At 40.0% G+C, this 21,274-nt stretch overlaps 1 protein-coding gene across 1 annotated transcript in view; it reads right to left on the bottom strand.

The window, feature by feature from the left end:
• PARD3B (par-3 family cell polarity regulator beta) overlaps window positions 1–21,274 on the bottom strand; it is a 5,075,916-nt gene that overhangs the window by 2,394,422 nt on the left and 2,660,220 nt on the right. The window contains exons 13-14 of the mRNA XM_044075955.1: window positions 9,570–9,599; window positions 6,838–6,854 (exon numbers count right to left, since the gene is read on the bottom strand). Coding sequence (XP_043931890.1) covers window positions 6,838–6,854; window positions 9,570–9,599 — 47 coding nt within the window. The remainder of the gene's footprint in view (window positions 1–6,837; window positions 6,855–9,569; window positions 9,600–21,274) is intronic.

Genomic DNA, 21,274 nt, shown 5'->3' with positions numbered 1-21,274 from the left:
GACTGGACAAACATTATTTTAGACAAAATGCCTCTGGATAGAAAACAAAGCTTAGGAGAATGAATGAGAACTAGCTTCATCATTGAAAAATGTAACCAAGTAAAAATGTTTGTTCCTAATGGTATTGGTATAATACATTTCATGATATAAATTGCATGTTATATAGTAAAGCATATTCACTTATTGTTTTATTTCAAAAAGATACTAAAGAAAACCAATCTTTTTTTCTCTTGCTTTTTAGTGCTAAGAAATGCAGGCATTACAATGTAAAATGAAGAAAGGCTGGACAAAAGCATGTTTAAGTTAATATGCTATTATCTTGTGTTGCTGAGGTGAGGGAAGGGGTGTAAATGTGCACAGATTTTAATATATGTAGAGCTGATATGTTTTTTCTTACTTTTGCAATGACTGGATTATGGTCTTTATGGAGCTTAAGAAAATTTTGGGAGAATTAATCAGGTTTTAGCAGGGACTAGAATTTGATTTGCAACAGTGAGGATGTATATGGGGGACCTAGAAAAGAAAATATAAACATCTACCCTATACCGATAAACTAAAAGCCCTGCCCCTCTACTCAATCTCCTACAGACTCCACAGAGGTGACCTCTGTCTGACATACAAAGCAATCTCAGACCCTGCCCTGATGCGACTGCTGCATATCCACAAGTCAAGCTCCAACAGAGTAACCTGCTCACACAACCTCATCCTGGTATAGGACATCAATAGGACTCATTGGCAGGACAGATTTGTGTCCCAGAGACTACCCCCCTTTTGTGAAATAGACTCCCTCTCCAATTAAAGCAGAGTACGTCATTAAACCTTTTTAAGCGCAACCTGGATAACTGGCTGGGGAACAGAAAATACACCCCCTGGGATTCCACCTATGTCCCTGCTGGACACTGGCATAGAGTGCTGACATGTTGGAACATGGGCTAATTTTTTGGCTAGGCTTGTAAGGGCATCAGGACCAACAGCCTAATAACTTCTTATGGTCCTATGATCCTTTACTTAATCTTCAAAGTTTTTTTTTGTGTAAGCAAGTTAAAGAGAGAACCCTGGATGTAATGAAAAGTTTTCCTTTAGCAAATAAATGTACTGCATGAGTTGAGAAGACTGCTGTAGAAGACAGCTGTACATCATAAGTTTCCACTGAGACAAGCCCAGTACAGGGGTAGGCAATAAAAGTCAAAGTACTGTTTTTAAGGTTAAAATGTAATGTTTTCTGAAAGCATACAAGCCGTTTTTCACATCTGAAACATAAATCAAAATAAGACAAGAACAGGAGCCAATTAGTATAAGCAGAAGCACAGGCTTTAACCTGTATCACAACATGGATATCCTTACATTTTAGGTTAGGTAGTGCCTGTGTGTGTAGCTGTTGATTTGGGAAAATTGTTCCTATTTGTGTGTTTGTTTTAAGTTAATAGGTTACAGAGGTGCACTCATGGAGTTTTTCTTTTTTTTTTGCTTGCGGTGACAAGAAACAACTGTATATATATATATAATTAATTGAAAGCTTCAACACACATCCAATAACTATTTCAGATAATGTGTAAATAACAGCTAAGATAAAATGCAGGCTAATGAAGTAAAAATGAGACACAAATCAGTAGTGGAAATTATTCTAGAGTCATTAGGGAAGATAGACATTTCTTCAGAAGTTATAGCTAATGAGTAGAATAAAATGTAAAAAGTTTAAAAACAGGGCTGAAAAAAAGAGACATGGTTAAGAAAATACAGTAATGATTTAGATGGGCTGATAAAGGTTAAAGTATTGTAGAATAAGGGGAATTCTCATAGAACAGTTGCAACTACAGTGTGCTAAAGAGAAAATAAGGGAATATCTCAGTAATATGCATACATTTAGAAAGACTGCTGTTAAGCAACGTTTTTGATAAGTTTGCCGCATAAAAACTTTTAGCATAATGATTTAGGCAACAGAAAATAGAAAGAGTTGTTGCCAAACTTAGGGTGCCTATAAGCAAGAAAAATAACCAGAGATCATGTAGAGGTATTAGATATAGTTTGGAAATTTTATGAAAATTTGTATTAAGCAGAGGAATGTAAAAATCAAGAAAGAGCACAAATGGAAATATGTATGGAAGACAAGTATGCCAAGGTTAGAAGTAGTTGAGGCTCAAAAATTAGCAGTTAAGATAGTAAAAGTTGAGATAAAAATGGTGACGTACAGTCAATCTGTATGAAAGTGTCAAGGAATAGATGGTATTCCTCTAGATGTTTGGAAGCAACAAGGGAAGAAATGATAAAGATTTGGAGGATTTTGTTTAGCAGTATTTTAAAAGGAGGGGAAGCACCAGTATCCTGGAAGAAAGCTGCGGTGGCTGTAAAGACCCATTAGACCCACCTTCACTTAGGCCCACATCAATTTTAAATCATGATTATAAAGTTTTTAAGTCTATAACAGACAAAAGAATGGCAAAGGTGTTTCCAAATTTGATGGATATGGATCAATGGGGTTTTGTGGAAGGGATGCAAACATTTGACAGTATTAATAGAACAATGATGATCTAGATGGAATCATAGTGTAACAAAATACTGCTGTTGGTGTGTCTTGATGCAGGGAAAGCATCATATGGTGGGATTTTATAAGTAGGACAATGAAAGCATTTGAATTCCCTCATACAATAATAAGGTTAATTAAAAGGCTATATGAGGGTTCAGCAGCAAAAATTTTGCCTGAACAGAGAAACCAGGCATAGGTGTCCTCTTTCCCATTTATTTGCTTTATATTTAGAGCCACTGGCAAAGAAATAAGGGACTCAGAAATTCAAGGATATAATTGGTATGATAACCAGGAAAAGCTGGCTTTATTTGTAGATATTATTTTGTACATGATAAAACCAGAAAATAACATTTCAGTGTTATGGAACATCTTAACACAGTTTCTAATCTTTTCAGGATATAAAATTAATTAAGATAAAGGCTATACCTGTAAACTATGTACCCACACCATCAATTTGTCCCACAGAACCTATAATTATGGGGACACGATAAAATTAAATATTTAGGAGTATGGATTAAAATGGATTTTGTTATGGAATCTAAGGATATGTGGAAAGAGAACAAACAATAATACTATGAAGCTCTTGTTTATATGGATATGGATAGCAAGATACAAGTAGTGAAAATGTTTTTAGTCCCTTTAGCTTTATATACAGGTTAAGCATATTTTTTATCAACCAGAGGAGAAGTTGTGAACGATAATTAAAGAGCTGAAGGAATTTATCTAGGAGGGAGGGAGGCAATGGTTAAGTAGGATAAGATGATCCTTCCAACAAAAGAAGGTGGTTTAGGATTACTCAATTTGTAGGGATATTTTAGAACTGTGCAGTTAAGGCTCATACACACAAGACAAGCAGAAGGCTACAATTCAGAGTGGAAAGGGATGATGATAAAATTGGTGACATTCAAGAAATAAGGAGAGAGTGGGATTTTGGAACAGCAGCTGCCATGTAGAACATTTTATCCATAAAGGAGAAAAAGTATTCTAAGAACTAAGCCAGCATAAGAATGGAAAAAGGAGACTTTGCCCATAGGGATGACTGCTATTAGGAGAACAGAGTTCAGGGAAGAGGGGACTAGAATTTATTGCAGAAAACTGGTAAAGGAACTAAAGTATTGGGAGCAAATAACTTGAGGGGCAAAGGCAACAGAGTGGGAGGATGCAAAGGAGAAATTTGGACTGCAGGCCAGAGACTGCCTTCCCTATCAGGGACTGATATAACAGTATATGTAAAGGGAAAGGGATAGGGGAATCGTAAGTGAAAGACCTGATCTGGTAGACTTTTTAGTTGAATCTAGAACAGAAGCTGCTGTTAAAAAAGGGGTAATCAGTAGGGCTTATAAAATATTGCATGATAACTACAGAAACCAATCAGAGGAGGTTAGAAAACATTGGGAAGAGATTGGATAAGGAGTTCACAAGGAAACAATGGAAGGCATATGTATGGCTCCCAAATATGCAACAAAGTCTAAAAGATTTAGGAAGTGTTTACATAGGTATATTTATACCTGAAGCAGACTCCAAAGTATTTTTCCTCATGTAAACACCACATTGGAGGTGTGATGGGGAAGGAAGTGGTAATTGGCAACACCTGTTTTGGGAATGTAATGACTTGACAAACTTCACAAATTCCTACAGTGTACTCTGTCAGGTATGTTAAGTGAGCAAATGGTTGTAACCTTTTTTTGAGCTGGGATAAAAAAATCTGAATTGCCTAGACATAGTAAGGCCTAGCTAAGTTTAATTCTGGTGCCTGCCAAAATAAGCAATTGCTAGAAAATGGAAATTGAGGTTTAAACCAACTGTATTTGAAGCAATGAATATTGTAACAGAGGTAAAATAACTGGAAGTGGGATATTTAGAAAATGGTAGAAGCAACTTACATAGAAAGAAATGGAGATTGTGGGAACAATCCATGCAGAATAATGCTTTGGAGGAAGACTGATATTTAAGGGAACACAGTTCTTGAACAATTTATGTTACATTGGAATGATATTTATACAAAAACATGGGATTTATAACGTTTGCTACTGGGAACATGTTAATGTGGTTTATTTTATTTTATATAAATGTATATTTTCCTTTGCCGCAAGTGAAAATTCAATAACGGTATTAAGAAAAAAAAGCATTTCTCTCTGCCGCTCCTAATCCCTAGCAAAACTGGTAACTTGGGGAAAAATATGATGGTTTATATTTCATCATCATCAGCCCCTCTTTTCCCATTTTTCTACATGGGGTCGGGGTATCGTGTTAACTGTCACCAACTCTCTCGATTCAGTGCCACACTCCTGCCTTCTTCAACACTCATGCCTGACTCTCGCAGATCTTCTTTCACACAATCCATCCACCTCTTTGCTGGACGTCTTAGCTTCCTCTTACCTTCTTTCTGTCTGTCCTAAATCTTTCTCACCAGATTGTCTTCTGCTTTTCTACACATGTGCCCAAACCACCGTAATCTGTTCTATTTGATCTTTTCTGCAATTGGAGCTACTGTGGCTTCTGCTCGTATGTCCTAATTTCTTCATCTGTCCCACAGTGTGCATCCTATCACCTTTCTCAGGCACTTCATTTCCATCACCTCTAGCTTCTTCAACTGTTCTGCATTTACTGCCCAGGTTTTAGTACCACTGTCTTGTACACCTTACTTTTCAGCTTCTTTGGCATTCTTCTGTCATAGACTACACATGATACTCTATGCCACCTGGCTGCAGCCCCTCTGGTTCTAGCTTTGACCTCTTCATAGAGACTACCCTTCTCCTCAACTACTCCTCCCAGATACTTGAAGCTGATTACCTGTTCCACTATCTTCCCTTCTCTCTCTATTCTCAGTTTCTTCTGATTTCCCCAATTGGCTACCATTACCACCGTCTTATCTGTACTTAGTTTCATCTCACGTGCCTTCAGATTTGCATTCCATTCTCCTATCCTTTGCTGAAGTTCTAGCTCAGAGTCTGCCTGTACTGCCACATCATCTGCATACAGCAGCTTTGTTGATCCGTCACCTCCAACCTGCTTGCTAATGTAGTCCATCAGCAGTATGAACAGCAGTGGGCTCACAGCTGAACCCTGATGTACACCACACCCGTTGGGTCCTTGTACATAGCCTGCACTAATTCTACCAGTTTCTGGGACTTCAAACCACCTCAGTACTGCCCAGATCAGCTTTCTTGGGACCTTGTCATATGCCTTCTCCAAGTCTAGGAATGCCCAGTTGGACTCTCTCCTCATCTCTAGCTTCTTCTAAAGTATCTGTCTCAATGCAAATATCAGGTCAATTGTGCTGCATCCTGATCTGAAGCCAAATTGCTCATCTCCCACCTTACATTCAACTACTCTGAGTATCCGTTTATCAATCACCCTCTCCAGAACTTTCATGCAATGTGATAGGAGTTTGATGCCTCTGTACTGCCCACCGTTGTAGATGTCCCCTTTGTTCTTGTACACTGGCATGAGTATGCTTATTCTCCAGTCATCTGGGATATGCCTTTCTCTCCACACTGCTATTAGTACCCTAAGGAGCCATTTCTCCCCTATCTCACCCAGCATCTTTATCATATCTGCTGTGATCTCATCTGAGCCTGCTGCTTTCCCTGACTTTATCTTCCTTAGTGCTGTTCTTACTTCTTCTAGGGTGGGCTCCTCTTCTTCTCTCATTGTAGGCTGTTTCTAGGGCAGTACAGCTTCTGTGGGGTTTTCTTCATTCAGAAACTGGTTGAAATACTCCTTCCATCTGTCTTTAATTCCTCTGGACTGGTGAGCAGGTTGTTGCTGGCATCCCTTATGAAGGGTGTTTGAGTATCTTCTTTATCTTTCTGTCTTTGCCTTGCAACCTGATATAGTTTCTTTGTGCCCCTTACTGAGTCACTTCCAGAAGTTGGTAGAATGCCTCCGATGCCCTATTCTTTGCTACTGCAACTTCTTTCTTAGCTAGCCAACCAGTAGTCCTTCCTAGCCTGGTCAGTCTTTTCTATCTCTCACTTCTTCCTTCACTCCTTTTTTCTTTTGATGACTTCCTGGACTTCTGCATTCCAACACCAGCTTTCCTTATGTACCTTATTTCCATACCTGGCTCGACCACATATCTTTTCTGTAGTCCTAACACATGCTGTTTTTAGGTGCAGCCATTCTTCTTCAACTCCACCTATTTCCTCCTCTTCTTGGGATGCTAGAGCCCTGAGCAATTCCTTGAACTGTTGTACTTTCTCGCCAGTCGATTTCCAGGTCTTTAGCCTGGTCTCTGTTGACCTTAGAGCCTTCTCTGACCGCTGCTTGCAGCTGATTGTGGCAACTAGTGGTTTATGCTGTGGGCCTACTGTTTCACTTGGGATGACTTTGCAATCATGGATTCTGCCCCAGTGCCTTTTCCTTACTAGGAGGAAATCTACAGGAGTTGCATGTTTACTACTCTTGTATGTGATCTTGTGACTGTCTCTGTTTCTGAAACATGTGTTGGCTACTATCAAGCCATTTCCCAGACAGAAGTCTAGAATGGCTTCTCCTTCTTTATTCCTGTTGCTCCACCCATGTGGACCCAGGCAGTCCTCATATCCTGTTCTGCCTGTCCCAATATGTGCACTCAAGTCACCCATTATCAACACCAATTCATGTTGTCCTGCTTTATCTAGTAGGTCCTGCAACTGCTGTCTGAATGCACTCTTTACCTCACTATCACAACCCTGCTGTGAGGCATAGGCTGAGATTATGAAAACTGCCCTACATTACACTGGAGTCTAACTGCCATGAATCGGTCATTAATTCTGATGATATCCCTGTCTTCTGAAGTCTCTCTCTCACCACAATTCCTACACCATTTCTAGTCTACCCTCCACCTGAGTAGTAGACTCTGGATCCCAAGTCAAGTGGCTTTGCTGCACTGCCCTTCCATCTCATCTCACGGATACATAGGATGTCCAGCCTCCTCCATATCATCATGTCATCCACTTCCAAGCTGATCCTGTCAGTGAACCTACATTAAGTGTAGCAATTCTCAGTTCATGTTTGGCAGGTTGGTTGGTTTTACTTCCAGCTTTCGCTCAAAACAGTGATCCCAGGTAACCTAGGCTGGGCAACTAGACACCGGCCAGCAGCTTATTGGGCTTTACAGCGGGCACACACTGGCCAATAGGGGCACATATACCTCTCCCACCATTAGCATGGGTCCCTAGCGTGGGTCAGCGTAGGCCGGATCCTCAACTTACTTGCTGGATTATATTTAAGGACTACAAAATAGCTATAACTGATAAAATAATACATATACAACAATGTCAATTAAAACACAAAAAAATATTAATTACAAAAAGACTAAAAGCATCAAAACACTTCTGAGTAACAAAGGCCTTCAATGGGACTGCAGTGTAAAGCAGCAGGTATGAATAAAGGTCCCACACTTATAAGTACAATATATCCAACAGAATGGAAACAGTTAAATCATTACCATCCACCTATCGCATATATCTAATTAAATTCCCTAGCAATAGGGTGCAATCTATCTAAACACACAATAAAGGAAGATAGTGTACATCATAAAAATGATAAAACATCCTCCTTCATTCTATCAAAATTATTTACACAAAATATTATACCAACTTTTAAATTACTATAGCTAGAGTTCTGGCAGTTATCAAAGTGTTTTCTAAGAGGGATAAATGCAGTTTTATTTCAAATATTCAACAGCCTTTTCATTGTTCCTACAGTGATTTCCCTATATTCACATTTCATAATGGATCCCCTTAAAATCATCGTATACCAAATCAGCGAACCTCAGAATGTTGAGACAAAAGCGCCGAACTTCCTAATCAGCAAAACATCACAATGCCAAAAGTTCAGAACACTGAAATACTACTATGCATACGTTGGTGTTGGCCTAAATGCCTTGATATTGTAAATTCACTCAAAGCTATGAAAACAGGTAAATTATAGATTTTAAGTTTTTACGATAATTTACCTGTTGTAAGGATTGTTGGTGGAGATCACGGTACAGTGAGGATAAGCACATTTAGCCTTCTCCCCACTGTAGTGCTATCTCGGAGTTGGTATATACAAGTTTCGGGGGGGGAGGGTGCAGCTCGTTTAGTGGTTATTTTTGTTTTGCAACATTTGTAAGTATTTAGGTTGGTGCATGTGTAGTAGTGATTCAGTGTTATGAACGTTCGGTATTGCAAAGTTTCATTTATTAGATACTTTGGCATTTTGGTCTCGACATTCTCTGGTTCGCTGATTTGGTAAGCAATGATATGAAGTAGATCCTTCACAATATACACCACATTGTTAGTTTTGTACAATACTTCCTTACAGAAAAAAAAAAACCTTCTACTATTCACTAGTATGACAATTTAATGGCCAGTTTGCTTGTCTTGACTACTTAACTCTTGATCTCATGTCAAATGTAAAGAATTAAGTTTTATTTTTAATTTTGCCTGCAATTCCTTTTCTGTTTATTATTATAGGTTCATAGGTTGGTACTAAGCTATCGGCCATAGGGCCTATACATGCCTAGCCATAACAATTCCCTGGATATTTCTTCCCACAATATTTCCTTCTCTGGACCCCTGTCTAGCAGGGCGACTGACATGATCCTCAGGGTGAATTTCCTATCTCACATCCAGTCATCAAGGTTTCTTTTGAAGAGGGCCAAGGAAGCGCTCCGCTTGACATGTATGGGCAGTCTATTCCAGAGTATGGGGAGTCTCTGGGTCAGGAACCTATCCCTCCAGCATGCTTTGTTCATTTTGATGACAAGGTTTAGATCCCTGGAGCGTGTGGCTCTGAGGGACTGGGATTTCTTTAAGTGGAGCATGTCCAACAGCTCAGGGTTTGACATGGCCTTGTATGTTAAGCAGAGATAGCCTCTGAGTAGACGATATGCCACAGAGTATAGCTGGAGTTTTTTTAGATGGTCAGCATATAGCATCTGCTTTAGGCCTGTGATTCTTTTAGTGAGGTATTTCTGTGGCCTTTCCAGCTGTTGCAGATGTCTTGTGAGGTGCATACGAAATGGGGCATTATACTCTATAATTGGTCTAATGAGGGATGAGTACAGTGGGACAATGACCTCCTTTTTTCTGGATGAAAAGCCCTTAGTGATGAGGTGTGCCACATAGAATTTCCTGACTGTTGTGGCGATATGGTTATCGAAAGCGAGACCACTGTCCACCTGTGTCCCTAAGTCTCTCATTACACTTTCAATGTTTAGTGTACTGCCACCTATGTGGTAATTCATGGGTACATGTTTTTTTCCAAAGGGGATAACTATACATTTCTTGGCATTAAGCTTGAGCCCATGGCTCTGGCACCAGGCATCTGTTTCTGTAAGGCCCTTCTGTAGAATATTCACATAATTTGGGGATTCAATAATGGCTCCCAGTTTGCAGTCATCTGCGAACTTTGTTAACCAGAATCCCTTAGTGTTGGCCTGTACTTCAGAGAAGTAGATGCCAAACAAGAGTGGTCCCAGGACTGAACCCTGAGATACTCCACTTGTCACTTGTCTGGAGCTGGATTTGGAGTCAGCTGCTTTTATAGTCTGGGTTCCGTCAGTAAGCCAGTTGGCAACCCATCGAGTGAAGTAGGGATTTATGCCCAGCTTAGTAAGTTTATCTATGATTCCAGAGTGGGGGATGGTGTTGAAGGCCTTGGCAAGGTCCAGATAGGCTGTGTGGACCACCTTACCCTCATCCACAGCTCTGGAGACTGATTCGAAGAAGTCAATCAGATTCAGGAGACAAGATCGGCCCTTCACAAACCCAAACTGGGTGGGGTCCGGTGTTTGACGTTCGCCAATGTCTTTGTTTATAAGTTCCATGATAATGCATTCCATGCCCTTGCAGATCAGGCTTAATAGACTGATGGGACGGTAGTTCCCGGGATCCAAATCGGATCCCCCTTTGTGGAGTGGTATAACTGTAGCTGTGCGCCACTCAGTGGGCACGAAGCCTGAGGTGAGGCTATGATTAAACATGACACTTAGGTGAGGTTCCAGTTCATTTTGTAGTTCATGTAGTACACAGCCTGGGATGTCATCTGGTCCCATGGATGCTGTATTCTTAGCTTTGGAGAATGCGGTTTCTACCTGTGTGGCCGTGATTTCCGGAATTTGGCAATCTTTTAGTATTGAGTTGGGTCCTTTAGGGGGTGAGAGGGGGGTGAAGTTAGTTGGCACTAAATCGATCTGCCAGGATACTGGCAATATCCTTGGGATCAGTATATTTAATGCCATTCTGTTGTAGCTCAGAGCAGATCTGAGCATTGCCATTTAGATTCTTGACATAACTATAGAATGCCTTGTGGTTGTCTTTGGAATCTTTGGCAATTTTATTTTCGTAACTAGCTTTTGAGGATTTTATGAGGGATCTCAGCTTCTTACTGAGGCTGGTGAGGGAGTTTTTTGCATCCTGGGATTTTCCTCTTTGGCAAATGTTACAGTACGTACATGCCTGGTAGCATTTAGGCTTGTTATTTAATATTTATTTTTATCCAGTGTTAACAGTAGATGCAGAAATGAGTATAGCCCAAAAGATCACTCAAACTAGTATCCTTAAAATATAGTATGAGATGCTATTTTTCCTCAAAGTAATGTGCTTGAGAATGCTTTGTCAAAAAAGCGGAAAGGAGTCAAACTTGGAATTTATCTTGTAAATGAGAGTTAGATTAAGGAGGCAACTGAAGAGGAGGAAGCATCTCAGGAAGCAGTGTGATCTGCAAATAATGACAGAAATGAATACCAAAAAGGAACACGACTGTTCAAGAGTTATGGACATATAAAACTGTTCTTACATCACCTGTGCTTTATTATTGTAGCCAATTCGTGATAACGTGTGTGGGAGAAAAAAAAAATAATGTATCTGAGATTGTATGATAATGATTTTCTCTAGCAGTAATGTCAAAGTTATTATAAATAATGCAGAAGTATCCTGAAGTCTGGCAGAGTTGAGTGAAAGGAAGCCACTCCTATCAAGTACTTGAGCCAAGACGACTAACAAAAGTGAGTAAAATGATGCAACAGTCAAAGGGCACCCAGTGAATTTGTTGGGTCCTTAAAGGCAAAATGTGTAACAGAAGTGAATATACCTTGTTACTTAGCAACAGATGGGTACAAAAACATGGTGTAAAATGATAATGAAGTAGCACAAAAATCTTGCTGGAGAAGAATTCGCACCTATTAAATAAGCACTAGCCTTGACAGTCAAGGCATCTCAAGAATGAGGGAAGAGTTAAGCAGGACGGACAACCTCTCAACACCTCCCAAAGGAGAATTTGCTTGTGTTGCTTAAGGAATTAAACTGCAAAATGAACTACAGAAAAGGGATGAACAAAATATGTTTTCAAAATCCTTCATTCTTCTGAACAGAAACCTCTGTAAAATCACAACTTTGCCTGAGATACAGTGGTCATCTTAGTCAAAGGCAGTGTCCCTCAAAGTGTGGCTTTAATTCTTACATACTATTCCCTCATGAAATAGTGAAAAGGAGATTAAAGGGCTGAAGATATGGCATACTCAAGGAATAGTATTAACTTACAAGATTTAGCAGTACACAGACACACATACATAGTTCTAATGTTACAATGTCTAAGCAACAGAAACTTGCTACAAAAATGAAATGTCCGAGGCACTAATCTTTAGACATTACCCAGGATCTATGTGCAGACACATAAGTGGTAGCAGTGTTTAAAATACAAACACAGAAACTGGCTTAGACAGGGGAAGTGGAGATGTGTCTTACAAAACTGTGACAGAATTATAAAGTTATGAAACTTAACATTCAGTATTTCATAAAACCCATTGCTAGGTCAGTGATTTGGCCTTTAAAATACTGGTAGAAGGACCTGAGAAAAGGTATAAAGCATTATAAAGAAATTGTTAACTGCTTTCTTTGGCTCTGTTCCCAGGTCCTCCTGGGGAAGGAGAAGTGGTGCACCCTTCACAATCAGAAAATATTCTTGCATTCCAGAAGAGAAGTAGAAAAAGAGTTGCTATGGTGAACATGATTCTGAGATGGGTTTGATGTTGCTTAGGATAATATGGATACTGTAGATCTGCCATGTTATGATAAGAACCAGACCTGGCAAATTTCCTTGGAGTTCAAAGAACCCATCAATGTGGATGACTAATTTATTCACACACACTGTTGTTTCTTCAGTCCATTCATCAGCAAGAACATTGGTTATATGATGTTCATAATATTCAAATGTATATAGGCATCTCAGCTAATACGTTCAATCCAAGGTATGTGCAAAGACCTACCATGACTAAGGGATTCAAAAAGTAAACAGCATTAAAGTATTGATTTATAAAGTAAAGCTCTGACTTACTAACTGCCCTAACATGGAAGAAGAAATTTGTTGCAAAAGCTAAAAGTTGTGCAGAGTTTAAGATTTTAGTTTGTGATTTACATACAGCTCAGAGCACATTAATTCGTTCCAGTGTGAATGGCATGGAAAGCCAAAGACAATGTGCAATTCATGTCTTCTTACCTAAGGGGCTACCATGTGTAGTGAACTCCACAATATTAGTACTGCAAAGCCATCAGCATTCTTTTATGAATCCTAGCCTAGCTTTCTTAAATCTAAGTCCCAAACTAGGCACTCTAGGGTATTCAGGAAAACAAGACAGGAGTAGGACAAACATTCTGTCACATTTTAAAATTTGGAGGGCATCCAGGATTTTTATAATGTTGCCAGAAACAGAAGTTGGCAATCTGAAATGTTTTTCTTGCACCCACCCCTCCTTTATAGTGAAGTCATACCTCATGGTCAGAGGGTCAGAGTTGCTGGAGCTATGTCAGACTCTAAGCCAGTCACAAGCGGTGTCCCACAGGGCTTAGTCCTGGGACCCCTCCTGTTCGGCATTTATTTTTCCGAGGTACAGGCAAACATAGGAGGATTGTGGCTGACAAAGTTCGCAGATGACTGCAAACTGGGCGCCATAATTGATACTCCAGCGGACACAAACATCCTTCAGAGAGGCCTCATAGAAACGGATAATTAGTGCCAGAGCCATGGCCTTAAGCTGAACGCCAAAAAATGTATAGTCATACCCTTTGGGAAAAACAAGGTACCCACAAATTACCACATAGGTGGTAATCCATTAAGTACGGAAGAGGTAATCAGGGACCTAGGGACCCAGGTTGACAGTAACCTCTCATTTGACACTCACATTGCCAAAGTGGTTAGGAAGACCTTCTATATTGCCCACCTTATCATGAAGGGTTTCACATCTAGATCAAGAGAGGTCATTGTGCCCCTGTACTCTTCTCTTATCAGGCCAATGATTGAGTACAATGCCCCATTTGGGATGTATCTTACCCGACACCTGCAGCAGTTGGAAAGACCCCAAAAGTTCCTCACCAACATATGTCATATGCTGCCCGACTGAAAAAACTCCAGCTCTATTCAGTCGCATACCACCTACTCAGAGGTGATCTGTGCCTGACGTACAAGGCCATGTCCAATCTGGAATTAATGGACATGCTCCACCTCAGAAAATCCAAATCCATCAGAGCCACGAGAGCAAGAGACTTAAACCTCAACACAGAAATAAATAGGACGTGCTGGAGGGACAGATTCATAACCCAGAGGCTCCCTACACTCTGGAACAGAATCCCAATCCATGTTAGGCAGAGCCCCTCACTAACTCTATTCAAGAGAAATATTGACGAGTGGATGGGAGATCGTAGGTTTACCCCGGGGGTCATCTCTGTGTCACTACTAGACAGAGGCACAGTAAACTAAACCCTAAAAGGGCGTAGTATTCTCATCCTAAGGGGTGGTGAAAGCCACACACACTCTGGCTAGGCTTATAAATGCCCTAGGGCAGATAGCCTAGTACGAACCTACGAACCTATGTGTTGAAGTAAGCTTTTTTTGTTTTTGTGACATAAGCATTTTTAATCTTGCCTCTCAACTCTCCTGATTTTCACAGAATGTCCAGAGTTTTGTTTCAAATTTTGGTCTGTTACTCGTACAATTTTTGCCTTTTTTGGTACATCATTGAGGACTGGAGTCAGAAAATAATGGCAGATATTTGAGTTTCACATTTCATACCTTTCAGAAAAATCCATGTTAATGCAAAACCTTCTAAGTTCATAAGAGCAATATTTAAAAATTGTCTCTATTTTTAGGCCTTTGTCCAGATTTCTTGTGCTAAGAGGTTGAGGTTAGACTGGAATTTTGAAAAAAAAAAAAAAAAGATGAACATAGCACATTTTATCCTAAAGATACCTGTATGTAAGCAAAAGAGGAGTCCCCACCCAGGAGTACTCACATTAGAACTTTTCCCAATTACTATAGTGATACTAGACCTAGACCGCAGTATTTCTTGGTATAACTGTATTAATCCTGTCAACTGTTTACAGGCAAATAAAGAACTCATATGTACTAGATAACACAGACACACCCATGTGTGTATTTATAGACACATTTAATTGGGAGTGAGCCTCCATATCTTCTAGCTTGCATCAAATAGTAGACTGTACCATGCAGCTGCAACTTGCCCCACAGACAAAAAAATAAATAAATCTTGGGAGTTGTCACTGTTTTGACTCATGACCTCCAAATTTTTACACATTTTGTGGTTGACTGATCATGTACCGACTAAATGAGACTCGATTGTTTGTAGTACGCATCACAGAACAATTGATGAATAACAGAGCAAACTCAACAATTTTAAACCCCAGTGACCATGGGATGTTGAAGACCAGAGGAGATCCAACAATTTTATCTTACAAAAAATTAATAATTTTGTTGACCAGCACCATAGCAGTAATATCTTTGCTTGCAGCACTGCAGAACCAGGGGCAGGATTTGACACTGCTTAAAAGAGGTGGCAACAGCACACAGAAAGCAGCTCTTCTTCACTGGAGGGACAACTGAGACCATGCTTGGCATACTTGTGGCCTATAGGGCACAGAACCCCCAGCATATTGTACATAGTGCATGGAGGAAAATGATCCTCACTCCTGACTAAAATGAAAAGGAAGTGAAAAGAGCTGTTCATAGACTGTAAAAAGATGGCACTGAGCCCACTGACATTACTAAAGAAACTTGTCCCCATGTCTAAGTACAGGGCCCTGAAATAATTACTTATGTTACAGTATCTGGAAAGTAAGTGACCACTTTCCAGTGAAGCATGGGTGAGGGGGGGTGTTCACAGCTGGTCTAGGGAACTGTAGTAAGTAACAGAGGCAAAGACAGTTGTGATCAACTAACAAATTAGAAGAATCATCACAAAATGATTTTAATGAAGGGTAAATATATATATATATATATATATATATATATATATATACATGTACACACACAGATTTACAAACTTCACTGCGGTGGTGTAGCGGTAGCGTTGTCGCCTCACAGCAAGAGGTTCTCCAGTTTGATTCTCGGCTGGAGCGCCTTTTGTGTGGAGGCTGCATGTCCTCCCTGCGGTCGAGTGGCATTCAAAAGACATGCGTAGAATGGGCATGCCTTCGTTGAAGGTTGGGCGTCGAGCTGGCACCTCGGCACTATAAAAATCTACTGACAATCATTAGCGAACTGGAGTTCCGCTGTGGCGACCCCTAACCGGGAAAAGCCGAAAGAAGAACAACAACTATTAGTAATAACAATTATCATGCATTGAAGTCAGTTTTTATATTAGTAAGCCATTTCCCTTTCCAAAAGAAAAGAAATCCTTAGATGAGGAAAGGGGAACACTTAATTTACCAACATATGCATCAAACAAGTGCATGGCAGCTCCACATAAGCAGGGAGCAAGACGTCTGTCTAGTTATAACTAGGACAGTTTAGTTTAAAATTTAAACTAGGCGTTTTTTCAGCTCTGTGATAAGCAACAATATCTTTCAGATACTCTTTCACATACTCATAAGAGGCCACAATCCAATTTATCTTTGACAGCATTGGAAACACCAAACCAGGTCACTTCTCATCATAATTAGACTGTTGTTTGCTGATGAACATATTCACCAGGTATGCTACTTATGTACAGATACATCAGTATACTATGGAAATAACAACCTTTGCATCTTTTAGCAGTCATGTGGTTCCTCGTCCGTTTATGATATTCTGTTTGAGTTTCACTATTTTGATGAAGTCTGATTCTCAGATGAAAGTGCTCAATCTTGTCATTGTTATTATTAAAGTCGTTTGTGTGGATGTATTTTTGGTACTCTTCATCATTAGTTTTACCTGTTCAAGTAGTGCGGCTTTCTTTGGGAGTCATTATTGTTTTATTAAATACGGAGATCATATGCTTATTTTAATGTTCTCACTTTTTGTGTGTTGTATATTTTTGGTTAAATGTTTGTTTGGGGAAACAAGCCAGGGGGTATAATACAACAACTTAATTGCTTATTGTTAACAGCTGAAATAATTAATATTTAGTACTATGACAGTGAACACATTCCACATTAGATACACTTAATCATTATTTTGTCACAGTGACCACTGATCTGTAGATTTATGACATTGTAATGGCCAGTTTGCATGTCTCGATTATCTCTTGGTCTCATGTCAAACGAAAAGAATCAAGTTCATTTTTTTTCTGTGATTCCTCCTCTTTTTATTTCTCTATCTTTTGATCCATGACACTCCAGCTGGAGTAGGAAAGGAAGTGGCATTTATACTTTACCAGAAAAGAATGCATCTTGCTGTCTGCAAACTGCCTTTTGCTATCATGTCACTGCTATTGCACAAGCTGTTGCATGCCCCTTGTCTCACTGTTTCATAATGATAACAGACTCCAATTCCTGTGAGTACAGTTCGGAGGCAGGAAGTGCTCCTTTTCTTCCTTTTTAAAAGGTCTCAAAAGGAAATAAGGCATTTACATGCTGTCTCTCTTCTTGTCCTGTCACACCCCTATGGAGCTAAAGAGCAGAGTCTGGCACTAAGCCCTGTGTCACTGCTGCTCTACAGTACAAAAGCCTAAAGTTCAAAGGGCAGAAGTCATCTGTCACTCCTCTTTACAACATTTTCATGGCTTGCAAAATTCCCTGAATTTGCAATATTTTGAACATTCATCATAAAAGAGGCTTTTCTGAATTTTTGAATAGAAACTATAAACTTAGAATACCATCTACATTTTTTTAAATATTTTGCTTCTTGCGGAAAGATACTTCCACAAAAGATTCAAGAAACCTATGACTGTCTCTCCCTCACACACACACCTCAATCCAGTAGTTAATTTTCTCATTATTTTGTCAGCTTTTCCTGTCACTTAAAAGAAAACGCATTTCAATGGAAAACAAAAGCCACACAGTTGTAATGAATAACATAAACAAAGCTACTAAATGCAGGATGTACTGCTGATTTATGAAGTATGGCAGGCAAACAGCTGTTAACAGTGAAGGAGACCTCTCAACTGTCGACATTATTACAGAATGTCCATATTTTTGCCTCATATTTTTGGTCTGTTTCTCATAGGATTTGTGGTTTTCTGCTAAATAACTGAGTACTGAAGTCAATAAATAATGATGAACATTTGAGTTTCAGGCTTCATATCCTTCAAAACATGAATGCCAACACAAATCCTGTAATACTATCAATTTTCTAAGCTTATAAGAGTAATATTTAAAATCCATCCCTATTTTTTGGGCCTTTGTCTCCCTCCCCCCATTATTTTACGCTTTGTCCAGTATTCTTGTGGAAAGAGGTTAAGAGGTTTGCAGTAAAGGATTAAGGATATTTTTCTGAAGATTTCAAGCTTGACACTACTGCATATGACACAGTGACAACACAGAGGTTTAATGCTATGAGCTGCTTCTTGTAGTTTGTGGTTTTTGAGTCCCTCAGCCTTAATTTGCCTACTGTGCAACTCAGCAAGCCCCTTATCCAGACAGTGCTCCCATGTCACCCCTGAAAAGAAACACTTGTATCCAATGAGTTTACCTGGGTAACAAATGTAAACAAACATTACTTATATCTCTCATCCAGTGCCCTTCAAATAATATAAAAAGTGACCAATTCATGTCACAGTGGTTGAAATATGTCTTACGATATACGCATTCCAGATTACATCTTAAGACAAAAACTGTTATTCTGCAGGAAAAGTAGACAGGATCTACTTCTAACACCTACTTCCATGCACATTCCTCCACATCTCTGTGTTGAGAAGTTAAATTACAGTATCACTTCCTTACTTCTACCAATTTCTCTCCCCTGGATCTCTCTCTAAATATATCAGGAATTTGCTTTTCTGTTACTTCATATTGCAATTTCTATTTGTATTATACTAATTTGTATTTATTTTCTCTATAAGCTGGCAAACATTTCTCTTAAGTATTGGTCAGTTTCATTATTCAAAGTACAATTATAAGAGCTCATCTGCAAAATGCTCAGTGTTTGTATCAAAACAATGATGCAAAAAAACAATAATCCTTTAATTTTAATTACTTACACAGCAATGATGGCTCACATAGAGAATTGCCAGAAATATTAACAAACAACTTAGTAAAGCACTGTGAATAGAATGCAGTGCATGAACGATTAAAGAAGATACTAGGCTATTATAGGTTCATAGGTAGGTACTATGCTATTGGCCCTAGGGCCTACATAAGCTTAGCCAAACGGTACCCTGTCTTTTGCCACCCAAGAAAATTATTTTCCTGTGCCCCTGTCAAGCAGAGCCACAGAAGTGATCCCCAGGGTGAATTTTCTATCTCCCATCCAATCATCAAGATTTTTCTTGAAGAGTGCTAATGAGGAGCTTTGTTTGATATAGATAGGTAGTTTATTCCAGAGTATGGGAAGTCTCTGGGACAGGAATCTATCCCTCCAGCATGTTCTGTTTATTGTGGTGACAAGGTTTAAGTCCCTAGAGCGTGTAGCTCGGAGGGATTGGGATTTCTTTATGTGGAGCATGTCCAACAGCTCTGGGTTTGACATAGCTTTGTATGTTAGGCAGAGATCACCTCTGAGTAGGCGATATGCAACAGAGTAAAGCTGGAGTTTTTTGAGACGGTTTGCATAGGGCATCTGTTTGAGGCCGGTAATCCTTTTTGTGAGGCATTTCTGTGGCCTTTCCAGTTGTTGTAGATGTCTTGTGAGGTACATATCAAAAGGGGCATTGCACTCTATAATGAGTCTAATGAGTGATGAGTACAGGGGAATAATGACCTCTTTTTTTCCAGGATGAGAAACCTTTTGTGATGAAGTGCGCCACGTAGAAGGATTTCCTGACTACTGTGGCGATGTGATTATCAAAGGAGAGACTACTGTCCACCTGTGTCCCAAGGTCTCATCACACTTTCGGTGTTAAGTAGACTACGGCCTATGTGGTAGTTCATGGGTACAGAGTTTTTACCAAAAGGGATGACAATGCACTTTTTGGCATTGAGCTTGAGGCCATGGCTTTGACACCAGGCATCTGTCTCAGTGAGGCCCTTTTGTAGGATGTCCAGATCATTAGGTGATTTAATTATGGCTCCTAGTTTGCAGTCATCTGCGAACATTTGTTAGCCAAAGACCTTCTGTGTTAGCCTGTACTTCAGAGAAGTAGATAAACAGGAGAGGACCTACGACTGAACCCTGTGGTACTCCACTTGCACTGGTCTGAAGTTGGATTCAGAGTCTGCTACTTTCACAGTGTGGGTTTGGTCAGTGAGCCAGTTGGCAACCCATCTTGTGACATAGGGATTTATACCTAGTTTAGTGAGTTTGTCTATAATTCCATAGTGGGGGATGGTGTCGAAAGCCTTGGCAAGATCTAGATAGGCTGTGTGTACCACCTTACCCTCATCTACAGCTTTGGTGACCGCTTCAAAGAAGTCTATCAGGTTTAAGAGACATGATCTGCCTTTTACAAACCCAAACTGGGTAGGGTCCAGAGTTTGGAGATTACCAATGTCATTGTTTATAAGTTCCATGATGATACGCTCCATAGCCTTGCAGACCAGGCTCATCAGCCTAATGGGGCGGTAGCTCCCGGGGTCCACAGTGGCTCCCCCTTTCTGGAGTTGGATAACCGTTGCTGTGTGCCATTCAGTGGGCACAAAGCCTGAGGTGAGGCTATGACTGAACATGGTACTTAGGTGGGGTGCCAGTTCGTTCTGTAGTTCATGTAGAACCCCGCCTGGGATGTTGTCAGGTCCCATGGATGCTGTGTTCTTGGCTTTGGAGACTGTGTTTTCTACCTGTGCAGCCGTGATTACAGGTACTTTGCATTCTTCTGGTACAGAGATGGGCCCTTTAGGGGATGAGAGAGGGGTAAAGTTAGCACTGAACCTATCTGCCAGGATGTTGGCAATATCAGTTGGTTCTGTATATTTAATGCCATTGTGCTGTAACTCAGAGCAGATCTGAGTGTTGCCATTGAGATTCTTGACATAGCTATAGAATGCTTTGTGGCTGTGTTTAGAATCAGTGGCGACTGTGTTTTCGTAACTAGCTTTGGAGGATTTTATGAGGGATCTCAGCTTCTTACTGAGGCTGACCACAGAGTTCCTCCAATCATAGGATTTTACTCTTTTTTGCAACAGTTTCTTTCTTCTGTTGTAGAGTTTGCTTATAGCAAGGGGACCACCAGATTGGCTTCCTTTTTTTGGAGGATAGCATCTTGATTCTGTTGGGGATTGCACGATCCATGCACTCGTGTAAGTGCTTATAAAGTGCAATTGTATAGGATTCAGCAGTCATATCTCTACTGTCCGTCAGCAAGGGTGCCGTGAAGTTTGCCACTTCTGTCTTAAGAAGTGTGAAGTTGGCTTTGGAGACATTTTTTATGGTGGTTACCCTAATGGGGGGTGGGGCTGGGATGTGCATGTCTAC

Source organism: Protopterus annectens, chromosome 6.part1 (genome assembly GCF_019279795.1).
Source record: "Protopterus annectens isolate FY-2018-M chromosome 6.part1, PAN1.0, whole genome shotgun sequence".
Taxonomy (NCBI): domain Eukaryota; kingdom Metazoa; phylum Chordata; order Ceratodontiformes; family Protopteridae; genus Protopterus; species Protopterus annectens.
Note: the sequence above shows the minus strand (reverse complement) of the source record. Positions and strands in the feature narration are given on the sequence as shown.